This window comes from Lagopus muta, chromosome 5, assembly GCF_023343835.1.
Source record: "Lagopus muta isolate bLagMut1 chromosome 5, bLagMut1 primary, whole genome shotgun sequence".
Lineage (NCBI taxonomy): Eukaryota > Metazoa > Chordata > Aves > Galliformes > Phasianidae > Lagopus > Lagopus muta.
In genome coordinates this window covers 56,339,741-56,363,490 of record NC_064437.1, presented here as the reverse complement: position 1 = coordinate 56,363,490, position 23,750 = coordinate 56,339,741, and the positions used below count along the sequence as shown (strand labels likewise).

General features: G+C 42.8%; 2 protein-coding genes across 3 annotated transcripts in view; one reads left to right on the top strand and one right to left on the bottom strand.

The window, feature by feature from the left end:
• The first annotated feature begins 6,238 nt into the window (after positions 1-6,238).
• SMNDC1 (survival motor neuron domain containing 1) lies at positions 6,239-14,940 on the top strand. The gene is made up of 6 exons (XM_048946199.1): positions 6,239-6,362; positions 6,616-6,735; positions 9,956-10,098; positions 11,146-11,307; positions 12,311-12,464; positions 13,186-14,940. Exons 2-6 carry the CDS (start codon positions 6,616-6,618, stop codon positions 13,321-13,323), a joined length of 717 nt encoding a protein of 238 aa, XP_048802156.1. The 5' UTR covers positions 6,239-6,362; the 3' UTR covers positions 13,324-14,940.
• Positions 14,941-21,860: 6,920 nt separating this feature from the next.
• MXI1 (MAX interactor 1, dimerization protein) overlaps positions 21,861-23,750 on the bottom strand; it is a 51,565-nt gene continuing 49,675 nt past the window's right edge. For both annotated transcript variants that reach the window (XM_048946197.1, XM_048946198.1), the window contains exon 6: positions 21,861-23,745. In XM_048946197.1, the coding sequence (XP_048802154.1) occupies positions 23,582-23,745 (164 nt within the window). In that variant the 3' untranslated portion in view covers positions 21,861-23,581. The remainder of the gene's footprint in view (positions 23,746-23,750) is intronic.

Genomic DNA, 23,750 nt, shown 5'->3' with positions numbered 1-23,750 from the left:
ATCCTTGTCCATCCTTCCTTAGGCTGTAAAAATCCACGTCCCCCCATTACGCAATTAAAAACCACACATCACATCACCCTGACAAACACAAGAACAGGTGTTGGTCTAAACATGCCCTGGCCAGCACCTGTCCTGTGAGCGTACAGCACATTACTGACCTGGTGCAAACCTCAAAACCGTGAGAAAAGCAGCCTGCATCTAAATAATTAGTGTGATTGGACTTAATTCATTCAAAAGGTACTGCAATAGTATCAAACCAGACAGTCACTACTAATCAAATTTACAAGAGAAGCTTACTCCACTAGCACGGCATGCTAAGGGTGGTAGCAGAGATCTGGGAACCTCTGCAGAAATAATCTCAGGTTTTCTCCAGTGGCAGTGTTTGAATTTCTGACAGCACTTTGCCCACTGCTGGATACAAGCATTTCCTCTATCAGTTCAAGAGTTATTTTCCTTGGAAAAGAAAATAATCCCATGAATATAACAAGAAAATTTATTACAAGGGATAATGCCCATTGTAATGGTTGCTGACCACAGTTACTACCTGCTTGTTCCCAATGACAACAGCTGCTTTTCATTTTAAGCTCTCTCTGCTGGCAATAATTCAGGGTCCACTGCCATCAAACAGTGTGCTGGACCCACTCACCAAATCATGCCAGTAGCCTTGACCAAGGAGAGGACAAACATCCCCATTGCAGAGGACCTCGTTAGAATCCACCACCCATCAACAAAGTATCAAGCCAAGCTGCAAATCCTCCCGCAGCCCTGAAGCTTTGGGTCTACAACCACACCGAAGAGCTGAGCTCCCTCCCAAAGGAAGCACAGCAAGGGGAATCCAGATCTGCATGAAAAAAATACAGCATATGAAACTGTGTAACAAATCAAGCCCACATTTATTTCCTTTGTAAGTCAGGAGTGTCAACAGCACCCATGAGAGAAAACCTTGAAAGTAAAATTTTAGAAAAGCATCCAAACAAACAGTTCCTATCTTTCTGCTCAATGCACAATGAATAACAATCATCCCGGCGCCCAGACGTGTTGATGCCTTTGTGTGAACAAGAATCATGCAGTTAAGCCTGCAGAGCTGCTGTGTCTTAGTATGTTTCTGATAACCCGCAATATCGGTTTCTCCATCATATTAGGATAGATATTGCAACATCTTAATATGAAAGTTAGCATTTGGAGAAATATCCACTAGTAGCTCCACATGCTTTTCTCTTGCAAGCGACATATAACTGGAAATACTGATAGAGAGTTTTAACTGCTCAAGTGAGACGCCCTCCTCTCATCATTAGCCTCTAAATAATGATATTTGCTTGCCAAGAATCCAAACTGACTTTGTTTGGAGACAGCTGCAGTGACATGCACAACAATTACTGTAGGAGGAATTTCAGTTTCATTTTCTGAGGAAACATCTGCAGGAATTTCAGCTTCCCTAAGCATTGCATCAGGTGTAAGACAACGTTACCAAGAACAGGATGTTAAACCACATGAAAGCAGCCTTGTGGCTCAAGTAGTGACTAACTCAATGAAGAAGGGAACATTTAACAAGTCCACTCTTGCAACAAGAGGGGCTGTTGCTACATCTCACCGCTATATGCATCCTTCAGAAATTCTCTCACTTAGGAGAACGCGTCTCAAAGTCTGTCAGTAAAAGGAGTGATGGAAGAGCTTGGAACAGGGATGTGCATGTTTGGGATGTTATGCAGACCATAATGTTTACGTTGGTGAAGAAAGTACACGGGGCCATGTGAATTCTGCAGCTACTAAAGAATAGCCAGCGTTTCTCCAGAGGTTCACGTGTGCTGTAAACAGCAAAAATAACCCCAGCAGAGTTCACCCCTAGAAATGTTGACTACGGGCAACCTCAAGGCGCTCAGCATGGAAGTAAAACATGGCATGACAAAGTGGCCTTCAGTTGTCATTCATTCTGCTCACATCCTGCTTCAGTGTCAGCAGAGCTTGCCAGAATAACCTCAACATTTCCACCTCTTCTTTCAGATGAAGTCTTTGCTAAGGACTCCTCAAATTCTATTTTAAAGAGAGAATTCTCCTTTTCCTACTGCCTTTCGTTGATACTCATCAGTATTGCATCTCAGCGTTCTTTAAATATTAATTTCCATAATACAATGTAACTTTATTATCCTTTTTTCTACCGGAGGGCGGAGAAACAGAGATACAAATAACCAAAGATGTCTGAGGGACTAATTAAAGTTCTGATCTCATTAACATCAGAAGAGGCATCAAATAAATAGTACTCTTTACAAATAAATTATCCTGTCTCAAATTACTTCATTCTGTTTTTGATGACCCAAAACAACAACCCAATACAACTTAAGGAATGCCAATGAGGAATGGTGACTGCTGCAGGTCAAGACTTTAGGATCCTTCATAACCAGGAAAGTACAGAGTTCCTGAAGGCAATCCAATCCTGCCCCACTGGCAGCAGAGTACCTCCAGCTGAGCCTGAGTTCCTTGTCAGTTCCCAGTGTCAAGTCCCATGGTGGAATCTGCTCTGCATTTACACTCAGCTTTATTTTTCTACACACGTGTCCACATCGTTCACACAGTGCAGACATTCCCACACAGGAAACTAAACTCCAATCTCTACAGTGGCGCTCTGTTGCCCTCTTGCAAACCTCATTTTCTCTTCTCTCATCTCTCTTTCCTTTAAAAGGCAACAAAAAAAGAAGCAGAACTTAAAAGCAACAATCTTTTTTTTTTTTTTTACTATTTTGACTACACATCCTTGATGGCTGTAAATCCCGTGATCTGAATGGAACAGAGATTAAGAGGAAGAGGATGAAGGCATTTGATAACGTAATTAAAGACCGTAGCCTAACACACAAGCAGAAGTGGTCAAACAGACGTGAAGGCCAGGTTCATGCCAGGATTTCAGGTGCTTGCTTCGTATTAATTCTCACAACATAATGTGCTTGCATTAACAAAAGACAAAAAGCAAAGTGGGTAACAAAATAAAAGCAAAGTCACCCAAGGAGCACTGCCATTGCAGCACTGGCACCAGCAGGGGTGGGTGGGCTCGGGGCAGCAGCACAGACACAGCTGAGGGGGCACTGCTGTCAGATGCCAGCGCAGAGCAGGGGCTGCTGGCACACAGCAGAGCTGCTGGAAGCAGAGCGGAGCTGCTGCCAGGCTTTTGTCTCCTGCCCCCACACCAATCCCTCCGTTCATCACAGCAGCACTCCTTGTTCCATGCTTCCCAGGTCTCTCCCCACACGTAAACACAAAGTACCCCTACGCTGTTCCCATGTTAACCTCGAGTTCCTGCTTCCCAACCCTCCCACGCTGCTGGCTCACTGCTTCAGGCTCCTCTAATCCTCCCAGGCACTTCTACCCACTGCGCTGGCCCTTGCCCCCTATTTCCAGCCTCTCATCATCTTCTCAGCTCAGCTCTCATCCAAACTTCGTGTGAACAGAGGCAATCTCAGCCACAGCCTTCCCAGCACCCTGAGCTGCAGAACCAGCATCTCCAGCAGCCTGCTGAAGGCCCCAGGCAGCCAGCACTGACACGCTCACTGACACGGATGGTAGAGTGCCTCACAGAGAGAAGTCACGCCTTGACATGGCACATTCCTACATAATGGAGGCTGAAAAACCACCTGACAAGCTGCCTGTTGTAGTCCTGATGCAGACCCATCCAACAGACCAGCGCCATGCTGGCAGGTTGTGATTTCCTATGGGAGCCACCATTTTGCCAGGTTTCACAAAGCTGTCAACAGCAGGTGAACAGCAACCCAGAACCTCAGGCTCTTCTGGAGCAGGTGATGCCGCAATGGATGCAGGCTTTCTGCCTGTTCTCCCTAATTCTGACCTTTTCTTCTTATCTCCACGATGCTCCGCCCTGTCTCTTAATCCTCATTCAATTCTGATTCACCTCTCCCCCTCACTTTGAGTCACTGGGCCTTTTCACTGATGGGACATAATTACTGTAATCATTCAGAGTACAGAACATGTCAGAACTCTCAGTTTCTCTGCTTAGCACCATACCTCAGGTTGGGTACCGGGGTTACAGAGAGTTTAATTGTGTTCAGAGCTGTGGATGCTTACCTAATTCACTTCTCAAACAAACTCCTGTAAGAACAGGTATTTCAAACGCCAATAATTAGGCCAAGTTTCAGGAGAGTGTAACAGCAGAAACAAACAAACAAACAAACAAGCCAACAAGAGCCAAACCATCCTTAAAACAAGAATTTCTGTATGAAATTTCAACTCCACGATTTAGAATGAAAAGACACTGGAAACTCTTAACTTGCTGGCTTGTAATCTCATGCCCAGCCCACGAGCACTTCTTTCTGTAATTCAGTTTTGCAAGCTGAAGCTGCTGAAGTTTTCTGAAGTTTTGTCAGAACCAAAGAGCCAGGGCAGAAAAAACAATTCAGCCCAAACTTTGCAGGAGCAACAAAAACAACACCTTGCAGTAGCAAATATCACAAAACTGCATCTGTGGACAAACTGGATAGCTCTGCCTACAATAACAAACAGTTATACAAATAAACAAAGCAAAACAGAATAACCAGCAATCTCACACAAACACACAAACACAAAAAGCTTTGCTCAGAAGCACAGTTCAACTACAAGGAAAACAAAAATGTCTTCAGCAAAGCAATGCTTGTAATTGAAAAAATAAAAAAATACTTGGCAGTTTGATCCCATGGAAGCACCCACCAACTTTCAAGCTGGACATGCTGCACTATGACCAGGATAATATCAGAACTTCCAGCTTCTCCATTTGGGCTTACATTTAGATTTTACTTTCTGTGACAAAGGCTGTTTTGTTTTCAAAAGCCACATTTTTACTAGGGACAAGGTCCCAGCAGTCTGTCCATATAAAGCTGAACAACAAGGACATGAAGCCTTCGGGTATGAATGTTTCTGCTAACAGCAGGACAAACAGAAATGGTTTTGAGAGAGGGAAGATTTAGATTGGATGCAAGAGGGAAGTTCTTTACTATGAAAGCGGTGAGGTGCTGGAACAGCTGCCCAGAGAGGTTGTGGATGCCCCCAGAGGTGTTCAAGGCCAGGTTGGATGGGGCCCTGGGCAGCCTGGTTTAGCATTAAATGTGGAGGTTGGTGGCCCTGCATGTGGCAAGGGGTTGCAGATTCGTGATCCTTGGGGTCCCTTCCAACCCTGGCCATTCTGTGATTGTGCGCTGAGCACTCAGCCCTCACCTCCTGTCTCACGCTTTACTGCTTCAGGATTTAACGTTAGAGAACGCACACGCCAAAAGACTGGATAGATGCAGATGCCTTCTAAAATAAGTTCAGATATCTGTTGTTATTAGTTCCAATTATAAAAATAATGTCAAAAGAGCTGTAATTTTGGTCGGACAACAGAAGTTTCCCGTTATCGGGGCTCTCCGTGCGTGCAGCAGCAGCGCCACCTATTGGACAACAACCGCCAGAGGCAGCCCAGAAACGTCCGTACGTCAGCTGGTCGATGGCCGCACATCTCCCAGCCAAGCTCCAGCACGGGCAAAGCTCAGCAAACCTGAGGATTTGCGAAGAGAGGAAGTTCTGCTGCCCAAATATGAAAGTGCTGAGTACAGTCAGAAATGCCCAGATATGGCACAAGCACGTGTGAACTTCTGAACTCTTAACAAATACAGACAGAACAGAATCTTGGCAACTGGATATATATCATTTAAATAGGGCTAACAGGTAACTCCAAACACCGACCATTCCATGAGCTATAAAACATGTTCTTTGAGAACTGTAATCTCTAAGACAGCACGAAGTCTATATAATATTTTTTCTCCTCCGTATAGTATAAAGGACCTCATTTTGTCAAGAACGAAAAAATACCTGTAGCCAAAAGCAAGGACAAGTCAATTTTAAGGATATGATTAATTTGAATCTCCAATTTATAAGAGTTGAAGATTGGTGGTTTCAAGTCCTGGGTTGTTTTCTTATATGTGGAATCACATGCTTAAATGATAGAATGTGGTGAAAGAGCTTCTAAAAAAGCATTATTGTGATTTGAAGAGTCAGAATTCGAATTCGAACAAGCGCAGCGCCGCTCTCTGCCCCGCGCATGCGCCTGAGATCAAGGCCCAGCTTCGCGCCTGCGCGCTCCCACTTCCCTCACTCTCGCTCCGTTGCGCAGCGATCGGAGTCCCCCTTCTACGCTACGCACACACTCCACCAATCGGCGCCGCGCTTCAGAAACACGTGACCTGCAGGCCGCTCTCGCGAGGTCCGACGCGCGTTGGCCCTCGGCTCCGCCCGCTTCCCGTCTCCCCGCGTAGTCCGGCCCGCGGCTTCGGCGTTCAGGCGGCGGCGGTCCGACGGCTCCCAGCGCGGCGCCCCCGGCCCGGCCCTCGGGCCCCTCAGCGCCCGCCGAGGTAAGAAGCGGCCGCTCGGTCCCTCCCGGTCCTCCCTTGCCGCCCCGCGGCCTCTCCCTGCCCTCCGGGAGGCAGCCCGCGCTCGGGCCCGGGCCTAGGCCCGCGTGCCGGCCGGGCCTCGGATCGGCCTCGGCCCGAGCCTGCCGGCGGCGGGCAACGCAGGCCATCATCCCTGCAGCGGTTCTCTGCGCGGGTAAAGAAGCTGCTCGCCCGGCGTTGCGCCGTCCGTGTCTGAGCGGTGCGTTTCCCGCAGATGTCCGAAGACCTGGCCAAGCAGCTGGCCAGCTACAAGGCGCAGCTCCAGCAGGTGGAGGCGGCCTTGTCTGGGAATGCCGACAACGAGGACTTGCTGAAGCTAAAGAAGGACTTACAGGTGAGGGGGTGGGAGCGGCCCGTGGCTATTCGGTGGTTTTTCACCTTTCCTAGATGTCCCTGTGGCAACCGAAACGTCGGTCGGTAGGTTTACTAATTCATTTTCTCATAACTTGTTGGAATTATGGAAGGGTTGGTTTAGGGGGGAACGAACAGCAATAGAGTTTCCTTAACATTACAAAATTACAAAGGAAGACAGACGTGCCCTTCATCTGCCACCTGCAGTTTTTTTAAATGCTTGAGCATCCTGCCCTGTAAAAAGCTAAAACCATTTCTGTGCTTAAGGTACCATGCAGTGCCAGAAAGACCACCGGCTAATTTTAAGATAAGTGGGCTTTTAGATTCTTGTGTATATAAAGTTAGGTTGCTGTATAAGAAAACAGCAGTACTGTTCAAGTGTCGTGTGAGATGCTGCCTCCTTTCTGTTGTGGATTGCTTTAACGTGATGAAATGTTAAGATGCATAAAACAGCCCCAGTACAAAACTGAGAAGCCACTATTCTGCATAGAAAAGCAGCACTAAGAATGATGCGTCAACCAAGATACAAGCGGTGCCTCAAGTCAGTGATCTTTAGAATTCCTTTAAATTACAAAGGCTTGCTGCCCACGGGGCACTTAATAGATCATCTTAATGTCCTTTGTTGTACACTGTTAAAAGCGTGTGTATATTTTTATATTTTTAAAATGCACAGCAAAACCCATATGGGATGATATCAGCACGACCTCGGCTTTGATATGCAGAGATCATTGATGTGAAAGGACAACTTGCAAACTTTTTTATAAAAGCTTTCTGCACAGAATGGGGAAGATGTTTACACTTTCGTCCCCAAAAGGTTTGCTATTCATATGTTCCACCTTCAAATGACATAGACAATGTTTTGCAGACTTGATATGTCAACCAAACAATTGTAAAAATGGGTTTGGCGAGTTGTGTCCTGACTGTGTAGCTTTTCTTTTGTTCAGTCTTTTGTTTAGAAAGACTTACCATGAAACTGAAAGATTCTTTTACATTCTAAATAGAGATGCACTTTAGCATTTTGTATACCAAGCTTATTCCTGATTAACAGGATTAAAATAAATATTACAAGAAATTTTTATAAATGTTTTGCTCTTTGCCTTCTGTTTCACTGAAGGGCTTCTTTGGACATTGTCCATGCAGTAAAGCAACAAACTTTGCATTTTGCATGAAGTAGAATTGATGACAGCCACCACCTTCTGTAGTTGGAGATGATGTTATCAGGTGTCGCACTCTAAAATATCAAGTTCTGCCTGAGTTTTTAGAGAGCAGCTGGTGAGGAAAAGCCCTGACCAATTCACACAGGAATTCTCTGCAGGTCACACTCCTGTGCCAGAGATGTGGCAGCCTGCCCTGCTGCTCAGCTCAGTTGGCTGGACTAAGCTGCTGTGGTTGTCTCTCGTTCAAAAGCTTTCATTGAATCAGCTATTCCCTTAAGGACTGCTACAGAACTACCTCAGGAAGATTTTTACCCAAAGTTTGCTATTTTTTGCTTCGTGTTTAATGATGCTTCATCAGATTTGAAGAATTCCTGGTGGACTGCTTTCCAGCTGCTCCCATTTTGAGTTCTATCACAAACCACCAGCAAACATGGTGAGAACAACTCACCACTTGTGTGTCACACTGCTAGCTTGCGTAGCTGACATGCTGGTACTCAGTTTACATGTATTTGACATGCTGAGATGACACCCATTTCAAACCATGCCTCTTGATTTTCAGAATGTAGTTAGCTGTATGTTGATTACCAGTTTGGGATTTCTCACCTGGAAGGAAAAATTATGCTGATGCTGTATTTTCTGAACCTCAGTCTGTTTTGGGTCAGCTATGATGTTACAGAAGATAGAGACCAAAGTTAAATAGAAGTAATTTTCAGCATGTCACTGTGCTTGTGGTTGCTACCCATTGTGATTACTGTTAAATTCAGAAACAGGCAGGTCCTTAAAACAAAGAACAGAGCTGCTGTTAGAGAGGTGCTGATTAATTAAGACATTAACAGCTGCAACCAACAAACAGGACATTCATTCTGGTTGTGTAGGCTATTGGATAAAAGTGCACAGAAGGGTATGTTGTGTTTACCTGCTATTTGGGAACTGCTTAGGATCACTTATGTTCTTGAGGAATGAAGAATAGCTTCTTCACCACCTTCTCCTGAGCTAGTCTTAAGTCCACAGCTGAAACGAGCTGTGAAGCTGTGAGGAAAATTGAGGCTCTGCTGACCTTCACAACAGATTACTGTTTATCTGTACCTGTCAATAACTGAGTTATTTGCTGTTAGTTGGATGAACTTCAATGTTTCATGCTGTGATGCTCTTAAGGTGTGAAAAATTGTTATAGTGACTGCAGAGTTTCCTTGCCTTACATAGAAAATTCAAATGTTCCTTTAGATGCTGGCTCCTAAGTATTTGTTAATCCTAGTCAAAATCTGTGGTCTCAGTGTTGGGGAATAAGAACATAATATGGGGTGGAAGTTGGGGGGAGAGGGCTGGCTGTGTGCTCCTGTTTGAGCAAATAGTGCTTAAAGGAAGTGGAGAAATAACAAGCACATGAACTAAAACCAACCTAACACTTGCTGGATTAGTAAGGGAATGCCTGACCTGAAATCTTGAGGTCACTGAATGTGGAGAAAAAGGAACACCTAAAATGACTTAAAGAAATCTATTTCTTTAATATGCATCAGAATGCTTTTTAGAAAAGATAGGGCTTTACTGAGTGTCAGTCCTAGAAAGCACTGCACTCTTCCACCATGGATTCGAGTGCATCAGTTCAGCCAATGCCCCTATTTTTGAATAAACTGAAAAGTGTTAGATTACTTAGATCTGCTACAATTACAGCTGTGTATCTTATAGATGACTATATATAAAATAGTCAGCTAGTCCCAGTGCAGAAGGGATGGAGGTAACTGCTGGCTAGACAGAACAGGAGTGTTATGTACAGCAGAGTACAGAAACGTGCAGCCGCGCACACAGAACGTCACACCACTGTTATTTCTTTTAGTTCCTTTCCCTCGAGGCTGTCCAGCTGTATCTTTATGCCTCTAGAATGAAATTGAATAAAAATAATAGGTGCCTTAAAGTTTTATGGAAGGTATGGGGATCTTTACTGAGACACAGTGAAGCCCATACATCTCTTCTGTAGGTGTGCAGTGTTAAAATATGAACGGCAACAGGACTTGAAAAATTATTCTTTGTTACTTTTGTCTTTTGCAGGAAGTCATAGAACTGACCAAAGATCTCCTTTCTACGCAACCTTCAGAAACTCTTGCAAGTTCTGACAGTTCAGCTTCTGCTCTCCCCAGTCACTCCTGGAAGGTTGGGGACAGGTGTATGGCAATATGGAGTGAAGATGGACAGTAAGTGTAGAAAACTTCTCTAACCGTTACATGAAATAGTTCATGGTAAGAGACTTTCATTCAGCTTGAACTGCCCCTAGGGCAACCAGTAAGCAAAAAGAAACTGGGAAAGAACTACAGAATTAGCTCTCATGGTACCCCTTTAATAAAGATCAGTACTGCAGATATACAGCAAAGAGCTGTGGGGTCATTTCCTGTTTGTTACTAACCTCACACAAGCACAGTAGCATTCGTGAACAACCATTTATTAATGTAATAAATGGCAGACTTTCATTAATTGATTTTATGGCAGTGTTTCATAAAGGTTTCAGGCTATTCGATTCATAGTATCATATTCATGTGTTTGTAATTTTTCACTATCAAGAAAAAGTGTTTTCTGTATCTCAATTTGTGTGAATAATTGGAAATTAGTTTTTAATTTAAAATGTTATTTTTTGGCTATGAAATAACTGACTATGTAAAGTAGCTGTGGAACTTTTGGATTTACTCTCTGGTGCACAAGCATTTGAAGTTCTGGGAACCAAACCAGTTTATTCTGACTTCCTAATTTCTGAAACTTTATAAGTATTGGAGAAGAAATATTTTTAGTGCCTGAGGTTTTCTCAACTCTTTTTCATGTGGAAGAGAAAATGACTAAATCTTGCTAGTCACGAGCTACCGTGTTTTAAAACTTGTCACTGAATTCCCTGAAGGCTGTACTCTTGGAATGCTGTGTCTTACTGGGGCTTTCCCCAGTACTGTGGCCTGCCAGAATTAGAAACAAAATCAAGATTTCTGATTAGACTGCCCAAGCATTAATCATTAGTCTTGATAACTGCTGAGATCATTGCTTCTTGATGCTTAAGGTCAACAGAATCTAATCTTTGTACTTTTGTCCTTTTGGCCTTAAGAACAACCTCTTGGTGTGATCTGTGTTGTCCCTGAAAGTGAAGGCTGATATTTGCATATTATTTTTACTTTATGCCATTAGCTGGCTGACAGTGTAGATGTTGATGGGCTGAGTATTAAACCTTTACTCACATGCTTACAGCCATGATATCTTTACAGGTGTTATGAAGCTGAGATTGAAGAAATAGATGAGGAGAATGGGACAGCTGCAGTCACTTTTGCTGGATATGGGAATGCTGAAGTTACACCGCTGTTCAACCTCAAGCCTGTGGAAGAGGGAAGAAAAGCAAAAGAGGACAGTGGCAACAAACCCATGTCCAAGTAAGTAATATGAAGGCCTAAATCTGAAAGCTACTTGGCTTCCCCTCTCCCCCCAGCTATGAGAATTGGCCAATGTAGAATCTTAGAATTATTGTACATTCACGTATTTGTTAAAAAGGATCATAAATCAACGTGGCATACAACGTTCAGCAGATTATTGTGGCTGGCATTGTATGTTACCTGTCCTGGTAAGATAACACAGGACTGTTTTACTCAGATTATGCTATCTCAAGATAACAAATACGTATGTGGGTAGGCTAACAGCCCAGGTGCGCTGCAGGCTGCTCTCAGATCTGGTACCTGGCTCACAAGTCAGTACACTGACATCTCTGCAAAGCTCCTGCCTGTGTCTCTCTGTTGATCCCATCACTGGGGAGATGGGCTTTACTCAGTAGCCTACTGTGCCTGACAAAGAAGAGTATTCAAGGCATTTTTCAGGTTTGAAAGCCTTTGGGAACAAAAAAAGGGAGTACGGTTTCAGAACTTGATCTTACAGGGTCACTCTGAGGGGCATGGTTTTGGCATAGATTTATATGTGAAATTCCTTATCTTCAATGAAATAACTTGTGCTCCTTTCCTTCCACCCCTGCCCAATACTGGTTAGTCTCTCAGAGAAGTTTTGACTTTGCTCTCAAACAAGCTAGTTACGTTTTCCAAACGCTCGATGCTTCTGAAACGTAGAAGTGCCAGAAGATGTATCTCCAGTTCTGGAAATAAACTGGCTTCAGTCCCATGGGTTGCTGCATTTCACATGGTCTTTATCAGGTGGCCATTATTATTATGCCCAAAATACATAAAGGAGCATTGTAACACTTCAGCATGGAAAGAATTTTTTCCTCCCAGAATTTGACATAGTTTACAAGCTTTGTTTTATGTATTTACTTAAGAATAACTGTTGTGCATGCCCTCCTTTCAGAGAGGTTTTAGTTTCTTACAGGATACTCTACAAATATAAAGACAGAGACACAAACATACAGGATCTCTTTTTTTTCCTATCTTCCAGAAAAGAGATGATAGCTCAGCAACGGGAGTATAAAAAGAAAAAAGCTTTGAAAAAAGCTCAGAGAATTAAAGAACTCGAACAGGAACGAGAGGACCAGAAAGTCAAATGGCAACAGTTCAACAACAGAGCATATTCTAAAAACAAAAAAGGCCAGGTTTGTTTGCTTTTTGTCTATATGTCAATAGTTAAAGATCATAGAATTCTGTGCAGTAACTTGGGAGAGGGGAAGAAGGTATTTTCACAGGTAGTTTGTTCACCTGTGACTTATTTGAAATGTGCAGTTGGTTATTTTGTACTTTCAAGGCCTAGTTTTGCACTGGGTGACTTTGGGGTGTTCTTATGAAGCTGAACTTGCACTTACCTCTAAGAAGTGGGTTCACGGTGAGTTGCAGTGCAGCGTTTGTTGGAGTTAAGATCCTGAGGCCTATCTAAACCAACAAAGTCCTCTTACGTTTATGATGCTGCACACATGGCAGTACTTACTGTGGACTAGGAAGCACACTGCAGAGAAGTTAGCAAGGACATCCTGCAGCTCTACTTAAATTTGTGTCATGGCTCAGCCAAGAGAGCTGCTAGATGTGGTGCTAAATCTGAATTCCCCCTTACGAGCCCTTACCTTCCTTGTAAGGTGGTCTCTATTGAATTGTATTCATTATTGGCTCGACCCAAGGCTGCGAGGGCAAAGATCCCATCCAGCATATTCCAGCCCTGCCCCTTCTGCTAATAATGTCAGAGGTGAGTTAGCCTCTGGAAAGCGTGCTTGCCTATAGAGTAGGAAGCTGAGGATTCTGAAACGCTTTGAATAATAATGGTTGTCTGTTTCTAAAAGTGAGTCAGTCATCACTGAGAAATTGTATTTTCTCTTCCATTTGCAGGTAAAGCGGAGTATTTTTGCTTCCCCAGAGAGTGTAACTGGCAAAGTTGGAGTTGGAACATGTGGAATTGCAGACAAACCTATGACACAGTATCAAGATACCTCTAAATATAACGTCAGGCATTTGATGCCTCAGTAGCAGGGGAAAAAGGTCGAACTTCATCTCTGCAGGGCTTTTCACTTATCTTTTTATCATTATATTTTTCTAAAAGTAAATTATTTGTTGGCACATAGCAAGTAGTCCATTTTGTCACCATCACTTTGGCTTCAGCTGATATGAGCCTTAAATTTCCAACTATTGATTTGACTCTCCTCTTCATTTTTTTTGGTAGTTGCATTACAATACATTCTGCGGGTAAATGCTTTCATGAACTGCTGCTACCTTTTATGCTAAAGCAGTAGTTATCTGAAAGTTTGATCTCCGGATTCTTCCATTTGTATGGATACTAAAGTTTTTTTTTCCTTAAGAAAAGTGGTGGTATAAAAATGGCACCTATAAAGCCTCCCTCATTTCTGTAGTCACAGTGCTGTCTGCTGGTCTCAGTGACAAGCTCTGTGTTACAGAGCTGCTGCAGCACTGGGAGAAAGATTACATCATAGCATGTAAGTCATGTGGAATTCCAAAGGAGGTTCTAAATTACTCCCTTACAAATCCACTGCAGATAGTTTTGTACAGCTGTAAATGAGGGCAGGACAGGGCTGTTGTGATTTTTATCGCTAAGTATTATTCATGTGCTAGAAACAATAAATCTGACTTTAATTCCAGTCTAAATTTCCTGTGCTAGAAGTAGAGGAGATCTTTTTCTTTAATAGTCATCAAATTTTAACAGGAAGTTATTGAAACGTAACCAGAACAACATAGGAAGAGACTTCAGTTTCAAAGAACAGAACTGTGCTTAAAGCAATGCCCCCTTGCCCCAGGGATTAGAGGTGGGAGAACTGGACAGTTATGCTTTGGAAATGTCATCACCTCCCCTCTTGCAGTTTTCAAGCTTAGAGTTTTGATGGTATGGTCACAGACCTTGAGCAGACAGTAACATCTCGTGTCTGGGCTGCCTCCATCTCGTACAGTAGTACTAAAGCATAGCAGGTATGAATGCCTAGATCCCACTTAGTTGTGAGTGAGTGAAGGTTAGTCTCAAGTTTCTGTCCGTAAATAACTGACTGGCCCTAGTGTTCATTGTAACTTCAGCTGTCTTACAGTGCTGCTGAGCCCCTTCAGTTCTATTCAGGAAGCCACGTGTAAAAGCTCTTGCTTTTTTGTATTCCATGTGATTTGCCTTTCTTCTGTTGTCTCCCACTTACGGTAGTGGTGCCATCTCTGAATCTGTAACGTGTTCAAAGAACTTAATGGGTAGCCCTGTATACAATGTAGATATTATTTTTGTAAAATCTAGGGCTGAGTTAATGGACAAGAGTACATCAGCTGTTTCTCCCATTAAATGATTAAAGGGTGCATCTTGTTCATTAACCCTGACCGTTATTTCCCTGTATATTATGTTAATGTAGCTCATTTTGTAATTTGTTACCTAGATCAGGTCACGTCAGCAATTGTTGATGCACTGATTGGTGGAGATGTCCATCAGTTACCTGAGTCACAACTCAAGCTAAACTCTACAACTGGTAGTTTAGAATCCATGCATAGAAAGAAGTTTTCCCTATAATGGGAGAAGGTGATTTTTATGAATACAAAGTGTGTTAATTTCAGTTTTGTATGTTTAACTTTTATTAAATAAAGTGTTTAAAATCTGCTGGATATACTTGTCAATATAAGTCAATATAGTATGAACATAATATATGTGTGGCTGGGCACATAAATAATCATGCTATAGGTAAATGTAGCATCTGCAGATGCTACACGGGACAGATGGAAAAAAAAGTGGGTACAGAGAACATGAAACTCAAAAGTGAATCAAAAGTAGGTCACTAGCAATGTAAAATCAAGTAGATCCTAATTCCTCGTCTTTGCTGCTGGTTGGAGGTAGGTGTAAACTTTCTTCTGCCTAGAAAAACTCTCTTATTTAAACTAAAATAATCTGAGGGAAGAGCCCACTGCTTTTTGGAGAAAGGGTTTGTACTGCACCTGCACCCTAAAGGCTGTGTCTCAGCTGTGCCATTGGTAATAGTTCTGCAACATTTACATCTCCTTGGGGAAAGTCACCTGTTGTCTTTTACAGATGGCTGTGAGAGAGGTTCTGTGCTGCTTTCACCAGCAAAGGAGCACCTCCTCAAGGTTACACAAAAAAGCACTAAAATAGAACTCTAAGGGAAGGCTCATTTGCCTTTGTGGGAACTATCTGATCAGTTTTCTTTTTTAAAAAAAAAACAAAAAACCTTTGGAGAAAGAGAGATGGACCACATGCTATGTATGCTGACATGCTCATCTTTCAATATATTAAGTATAATAATAGATGGTCTATCATAGGACTGTTAGCTAGTTCTGTAAAGAACTTACAAATCACCAGAACACAATGGTATGTGAGCCTCCCTTCTGACAGCCCAGCCCAAGTGACAGCCAGCTGGTTTCATGGGCTTTGTGCTGACCCCTTCTCTTAAAAAACTAGGGAGACTCAAATAGAGTTGTTGTGACTTGATACAGGAAAAAAAACAGCATTTTCTTTGAGTAACTTAGTGACCTTTTATGCTGTTGGCTGCCTCGTGAACTTTGCTGCAGGTGGGCACTGGAAAGAAATGCTAAATAAACCTTTGATAAAAGCTTTTTTCCCTAAATGCCTTGCCTACACCAGCTTGTGGCAGTTCTATCACTGTGGCTGGAGTGGCCTGAGCTATGGAACAGAGAGAGTAGCTTTAAGACCACTTGTTTAAACAAACAACACCAAAACAAAAACCTAAGACTGCTATCTTGCCCACAGCTGTTCCTTGTAAAACTAGGTTACGTGGCTGTTTCCTCATTCTGCAGCATCGAGTCACTTCTCAGCAGGACTTTCAAAAACAGGAATCGTCAAGCAATGCCAAAAAAAACCTCCTTACTCTACAAAAGCTGAAGTGACCTGAAGTGGTTTCTGACACCCAGCCTCTCAGCAAGCAGAGTAAGCACCTACCCCTGTGCTACCACCTCATAACAGACAGTACTTCAAAGATACCAAAATGAAGGAGGAAAAGTTTGCATTAAGCATAGGAGTAAAAAGCGCAGAGGCATTTTGGAAAAGTATGTCAGCATACATATTTGTTTCTTTACTGTCCAAGACTAGCACTAGAGGATGTCCATCTCTTGCTACAAAAAACAGTTTATCCAGTACAGCTTCAGTCTTGTACAGACTGTAATCTGCTGAGGAAATTAAGACAGTGCAAATCTGAGACTCGTAACTTACTGCCACCATTCAGAACAGTCCTAAGAGTAATGATTTTAAATGCTGTGAATGTTGCCATTGTATCAGTTAACATTTCTTAAATTAATAATTTTTACCAGCATCTTAATATGTTCAACATAAAGATGTAAGAGAGGATTTATACTGACCAATGCAAGTTTCATGGTCATGGCAATCCACTGTGACTGTTGTTTCACTTATTTCTGGAGCTGTTTGGCCTCCGAGCTGTTTGTAAATACAAAGAAGGAGTTTGAACTTAAGCAATTACAATTCAACATGGGACAAGTTTAGAAGCCAAAAAGATGGTAAGTTTCTACACTTCCTCTACTAGCCTGAGTTGGCATATTGGCAGCACTTTGTGAAACAGCCACTACTGTGTGTCTTTTGCAATTAAAAATGGGGTTCCTGAAAGTGTTCTTGGGTCAGGCCCAAGGAAAGTACCGCTGCTGTGCAGGTGGTACTGCTCTGCATTGCACTGCTTGTCCAATCTTTATCTCATCTTCAAAAAGCTTCATTTAAATCACATTGCAAAAGAGACAGAGATGTTTGCATCATAGGTATGGTAAACATCCATGCCATAGAGCCAAGCTAGCTACATATGACCTGATCGATTAAACAACTTCTCTTGACTTCAAAGGTTCTGACATTTCAGTGAAGGCAGCTACACAAAAGCACTCTATTTCCTGTTGTAAAGGAATGATTTTTCTGAGCTGAACTCACCTTGCTATGATTCTTTGGTCCATACAGAAGTGCAAAGCTTTCCCATGATGAATGCTGATGGAAGATGTCTGGAAATGTCTCACTCTCACCTAGATTGAAAGATGATACTGCTTCCCAGAGAGAAATTCTCAGTGAGAAATCAAGTGATGTAGGCTTTAAGCCTTATGTTCTTAACAGACCTATTGAACATTCATAAGGCAATACTGTTCTGTATAGTCGACCACTACTCCAGAAAAGCAGAGAGCATTTCTCTACCAAACTTTCTAAGAGGAGATCCAAACCAATTCATTGTTTTGAGGCAAACTGCTCTGAAAAGCGGATAAACTGAAAGCATTTCCAAACCTTATCAACACTTAAGCACAAACTAGATCACCGGTAGTCTGTCACGGAATGAATTACGTGCAAGTTCTGACCAGCAGCCACACTTAAAACCACCATAAAGTGATTTATGTTCATTTGATGACACGCATTTTTGCTGCGTGTTCCTCAAGATCGTAATTATTCATTGCAGGAATGCAGCCCTGCTGCAACGTTCACAAACTCAGTGGACATCACAGAGGGGGCAGATTGCCCACAGCTGACAGCACACACACAGAGTGCCAATCCAGCTCACTACTGTTTCTTCCACCAAGAATCACGGCAGATGAACAGATGAATGCTACATCTGTCTTCTCCCAACCTACACCTGTCATTATCACTTCATGGAGGAGGCATGTGATGGCTAGCTGGAAGGAGATAGGAAGCCAGTGTCCTCCAGATCCATACATACAACAGTCAGATTCATATGATGAAACACTCCAGAGAATCTTACTGCTGAAAAATCCCAACCTGGGAACATCCCCGGAGGTGGGATTAGCACTATTACCAGTGCTCAGAGCCATTCACTCATTATTCCTCTCTGCCTGATATCTTAGCTTTGTTAACACCCCATCTCCAGCATGCAAACACACCTCATGGCTTCACAAGCGCTGGCTGGAACCATTCTTCACTCCCTAAAAATGCGCTGAAGCCACTGCCCTCCCTCCACCAGCTGAAGTCTGATGTAAACTTTGTGCAGTGCTTTGATTCCTCTGAGTAAACGTCATATTAAAATGAAACTTTCCTGCAAGACTGCAGCTTGCAACAGACTATAATCCACATTTTATGGATGAAGACACGGAGGCAACTAGGTGTCAAACGACTCGTTAAAGGCCAAATTCATCAGCTCAACCCACCAGCTCACTCTGTTAATCAGGATGTTTGGAAGAAAAAGTGGATGTGTGGAAACGTTCAGCTGCCTGCTTGGTCCCACTGAAGTCAGCATCGAGCCCCTTTAAGCAGCAGCATGGATTTTGGATTTACATTGGGCCTCATGACTTATCAGCAGAGGATCCCGACAGGCAAGTTCATGTGAGCTCCTTCCCAGTGGGGCAGCGTTCACAGAACAGCACCCTGCATGTCGAGCCCAGCTGCCAGCCCTCCTCCTTGCCCTTCCATCACACACACAGAAGCACGGCACTAAGGAGGGGTAAGAAAGGTGACCTGCAAAGCCCCAGCCTCTGTCCATGTCCCAGAGAGCAGCTGCTTCTTCCCAAGGCAATCCTTAGGCTTCATGTGGGTACCACAACCAAAGGGAACAACTTTTTCCTGTGTGGTAGGACAATGTTAAAAATATCAAATATTACCCATAGCCTTAACAGCACGGTTAACATTAAAGGCTCTTCTTGAAAACATTTCACGCCTTTGGCCTGCAGGGACATCTGTTACAGCCCCACACAGCCAAGTGCTGCAGGCAATGCGTGCATCACCTTTCCATCCAGCTCTCAGATGCCTCTCCTGTACCCCAAGGAACACAAGTCTCTCTAGACCTCTAAAACAGCATCCTCCCTTTGGAGAAAATTCCTCAGCTTTGGTCAAACAGAGCACCACCACAACAGAAATGGTAAATACCATATATTTAGTAGTACTTAGCACAACCATAGCACCAATACCCACTGCTTCTGTATTCCTACCTCTGCCTAATAATTAAACACATCACTCCTCTTTTCAGAAGGAAATGAGCAGCAAAATCAAGGCTCAGCACAAAGGTATCATCATCAGTTAAACATTTCTGTAGGTCGTGTAGCTCCAAAGGGAAACATTGCGTATGCAGTCAACCACTCTTCTGCCTGACGTTCATCCTCCCAGCCATCACTTAGATCTATCAGGCAATTTCAAGCACGTTTGACAGCACATCAGTATTTTCAACAGCATTCATTTTCTAGATACCTTGTGCAGACTGAAGAACACAGAGGAAGAGAGATGCACTCCTCTTCCCTGAGGGTCTGCAGGACAATTCAGAGGATTTATCTCAGATGCAGAGGAGTTTCAGTCACTATCAGAGCACAGAATTAATCACTCAGCAGAGAAATCTGTCCACAGGACAAAGCCCCAGGAAAACAAACAAACAAAAAAACACTACCGTTTTTATTCTGTTATTTATGGATTCCCCCCCCCCCCCCCCCTCCTTTGTTAATATTAGCAGTGCCCTCTCTAAATTCAGAATAAATTGCTGTAAAAACAAAACAAAACAAAACAAACAACACAACCTTCCAGGAAGTTACCTGAATTTCTCTTTCTAGTGACATAGAGCTGGTGCCAGAAAACATATAACAATCATAGCTTACAGTGCTGGGGAAAACAAGACTCTTCCTATTAGTGAACAAAATGGTGAGGCCAAGTATTTCTTCAGTTTCAACAGAGCAACACAAAAACATGGGCTACAAACAGGGAGCAGAGAACAAAGAGCAGAAAAGGAGAGGCTGGAGCTCAGAGCCCAGTAACAGACACAAGTAAACAAACGGAATGAAAAGACAACGACAAAACCTGGAAAATGATCCATGCATGCAGTCAGCCCGATTCCTGTTGACCCACAGATTTCTTGAGACAGACAGATTTGTGACCACCTTCCGTCAGTGACATGCCTCTAATGGAACGGACATTAAAATGACCTTCAAGTGACAACTCATCACAGGATAACCGTGACAAATGCAGCCAGATAGTCATCTCCACCTTGTGTGCAGACACAAGATGACATACTGTAATATGCTTGTGTCAAAAGAAGGAAAATGCTGTATGGTCTTTTTAATGGGTTTGTCCGTAGCAAAAGGACCCATCAGAGATGTAATTTGCAGAGGGAAGACTTGGCAGAACAAGCTTACGAAGGAGCTGAGTGTGTGCACGGGTGGGTGTGCTGCCTAAGAAAGCACATCTGATTCTGTTTCATAGGAAGAGGCACCGTGTTCTTGTAAAATTACCTAGGGAATAGATTTAGGGCTTCTGTTACACTCCAAACATAAAAGTAGGCCACAAAACAATAGCATACAAGAAGAAAACCATAAAAAGAATATCACTCTATTTTGCAAATATAAAAGGGAAATGCGACTCCATGCCCACATTACGGCATTACTCTGGGTGAAAACAATCTGGTGGGTAGACATCTAGGGCCAATAAATCTTGCTCTATGGATTCTCTTAAAGCTAAGCAGTACGAAGGACCATCTCGGCTTTCAAAAGATGACAAACTTGTCCTTACAGAAGTCCAGGTAAATGTCATCAGTTGCCCTTATGTTGTCCACAGATGCCACCCCACCACTGTAGGAGGCCATCAGATTGGTCAGGCACAATCTACCCTTGGTGAAGTCATGATAAACTCATGTCTCTCTGCTACATTTTCCCCCAGTATCTGCAGCTGATACCAGACTCCTCCAAGCCCACAATGGTATAAAAGGTGGGAGATACTGGCCCTGATGCATGGAAGCAAACATTTCAATCACATTTAATCCAACCATAGACGCATGACAGTTTTATACCAACTAAGAGAACAGAGCAACTCCTGAACTTCAGTATTTCTCAGGTGTGATGATTCTTTCCCCAGTGGCCATTTAAAACAAACAAGAATAATAGGAAGGGAGAGGTGCTGAGACAGCTAAAGAAAAAGGCTGTTAGATAAGTAATTCCCACTGGAATTCAGCTGCGCAGCACCAGGGCCGCCAGTGATCAACACTTTCAAGTAGAGTAATAATGAATAAATGAAGTCAGGCTTGCTAGAGCTGAAGATTCCTCTTCTTCATCACTACCCCAAACTCCTGTCATTCAGAGGTTATATGGGCCCCAAACAAATCTGAGCAGCACATTCTTCTTCCAAAACCCTTGGGCCCTATTAATTAACCTAGCACTCAATTCAGTCTGTGACAGACTCCTGTTCCTTCCAGGTCACCTCCCAGAAGGAAGAACAGATGTACTGAGCCACTGTATTACACACACACAAGTGAAGATAGATTTAACAACAAGCAACCTGATCCAGACATAATAAATTAAAAACTTAAAAATAATTAAAAAGAAAAAACAAGCACACCAAACAAACAGAAGCTTATAGCCATGGAAAGATTATTTCTCTACTCAAAGGTATGTGCTGTGCCTCTTACAGGGGATGACACATTTTGAGAAGAGCAGGGAAAACACCAGGATAGTTAAACACAGGCAATTCATCGTAATGCACAACTCGACAGCAGAACCACTCCAGATCTTCTCATCACGGGATCAAAGGGCACAAGAAGAACAAAGTGTCAGCTAAAGTGATACGAATGACCAAGATGGAAGAACACAACTCATTTCAGATACAGAAATGTTTAATGGCGTTAAAGTGCTACTTTAATGGGGACCATATGCTAACATTTAAACACAATTCCACTGCACTGCTAAATATGGTTGTTTTTATTTATTTTTTTTTTATTTTACCTTTTTGCCCAACCCTACCTAAAACAATAAAATAAAGTCTAAAGGACTGAAATTAACAACCCATTCAAATCAGCAATAAGTTATGAATTTTATAAAGCATTTTTTTCCTCTTCTTTTCTTAGTAATGAGGGGTAGTTAAATTACTTAAGGATATACAAAGTTTCAAACAATGCCATAGGTGAGAACTCTATTAAGGTTTTTAAAACTTGGAAAATGAAATAATCCTGGCCATTAAAAAGACAAAAAATAAAAAAGCAAAGCCCTCAAAGTGCAGGTTAGAACGCTCGTCTCTGAGAAAATTAGAAAACATTTGCTAGAACAGCTCTTAACAGCACCTGCACAGGTGTGATGGCAAGGCCCTTGGGAACAGGACGTGCAGTCAAAAACATTACATTAACGTGAGAGACGTGCTGAGCTTAACTAGGTTAACTACTGGACTGGAACTTCAAAAGTCAGCAAAGGGAATGATTCTAAAAAGAAATTTGAAGAAACCCTCACCAAATCTGGCCTTCTGCAGCTAGCACAGCCTCCATCCACTGTGTGCACGGCAAAAAGCATCTTTGCATTTCATTGGGTCAAGTGCTTCATCAAAACAGAGATCTTCTCGTGGCATAAATTCATATAAAAGACATCTAAGGTTTTGTATGGACAAGCTCTAAAAAGACGCATCAGACTTGGGGTGTTTTCTCTCCCAACACATTTACAAATGTTTATCAAAAAATCTCATCAAATAAAAAGGTCATAGTGGCTCAGTATCTGGGCATGACTTTCTGGCATATCACCTCTTCTGTGTGCTGGTTTCTTTCTGTCCTCAGTTGGCTGTGTGCCGGCGTATGGGCACGCATCTACCGGGAGATCTGCTGTTGGTGTCACAGCCTGAGGCATGACACAGCCCATGAAGTGCTGGTAGATTACAAGTTGTACCCCTTGCTTTAGCCACGCATCAGAGGTACTTGCTTTTTAAATGACGTCCAACAGAAAGCTGAGCTGAATGGTATTCTTTCCTGAACATCTCTTTGCTGCCCCTCTCTCTGGGCACAGAATGAGACCTTAATATTATTGTTGATGTTGTTATCCCTAGGCTACTTATGTCCTCAAAAATTTCCTAGTACAATACAACAGCATTGGATGGTGATAAATTGTAGGACATGGTCCTTTTAGGACCACAAAAGCTCTTCAGAAGGGCCTAAATTAAGTTGTTCAGCCTGAATGCAACATACAAAATTCTGACATTTCCCAGATCTCATGACAGAAAGAGAGGGATGAGTCTCTAGTATCCTCTTTCAAACAAATAAATTCAAAACAAAGTGTTTTGTCACTAAGGTCTATATCCAGGTCCCACAGAAACAAATGGTTATCGCTGACTTCGATGGGACTACAGTTTGGTCTAACTTTTTGCCAGCAGGAATTGGAATTGGTAACGTGACCAAATGAATATGTGAGTTTCTTCCTTTACCCAAAAGGTTTTATTTACAGGTCTCTCCAGGACTAGTTGTCAATGTGTCATTTCTGAAAGAGGATACCGGCATCTAAGACCCACTTTGATCACCCCAGTGAAATCATTCACCCTGCACTGTCATCTCACTTGGTTCTAGGAAGCAAACGAGAGCTTGACACTGGCGCTGGAGTAACCCTCGTCACTCCCAATACTCTGCAAGCTGCTGTGATCATCAATGTCACTGATGCTGGTTGTGCTGATATTGTCCACTTCTCCATGGGAGAACTCTGTGCTTTCAACGTCCACTTCAATCTCTTCTAAA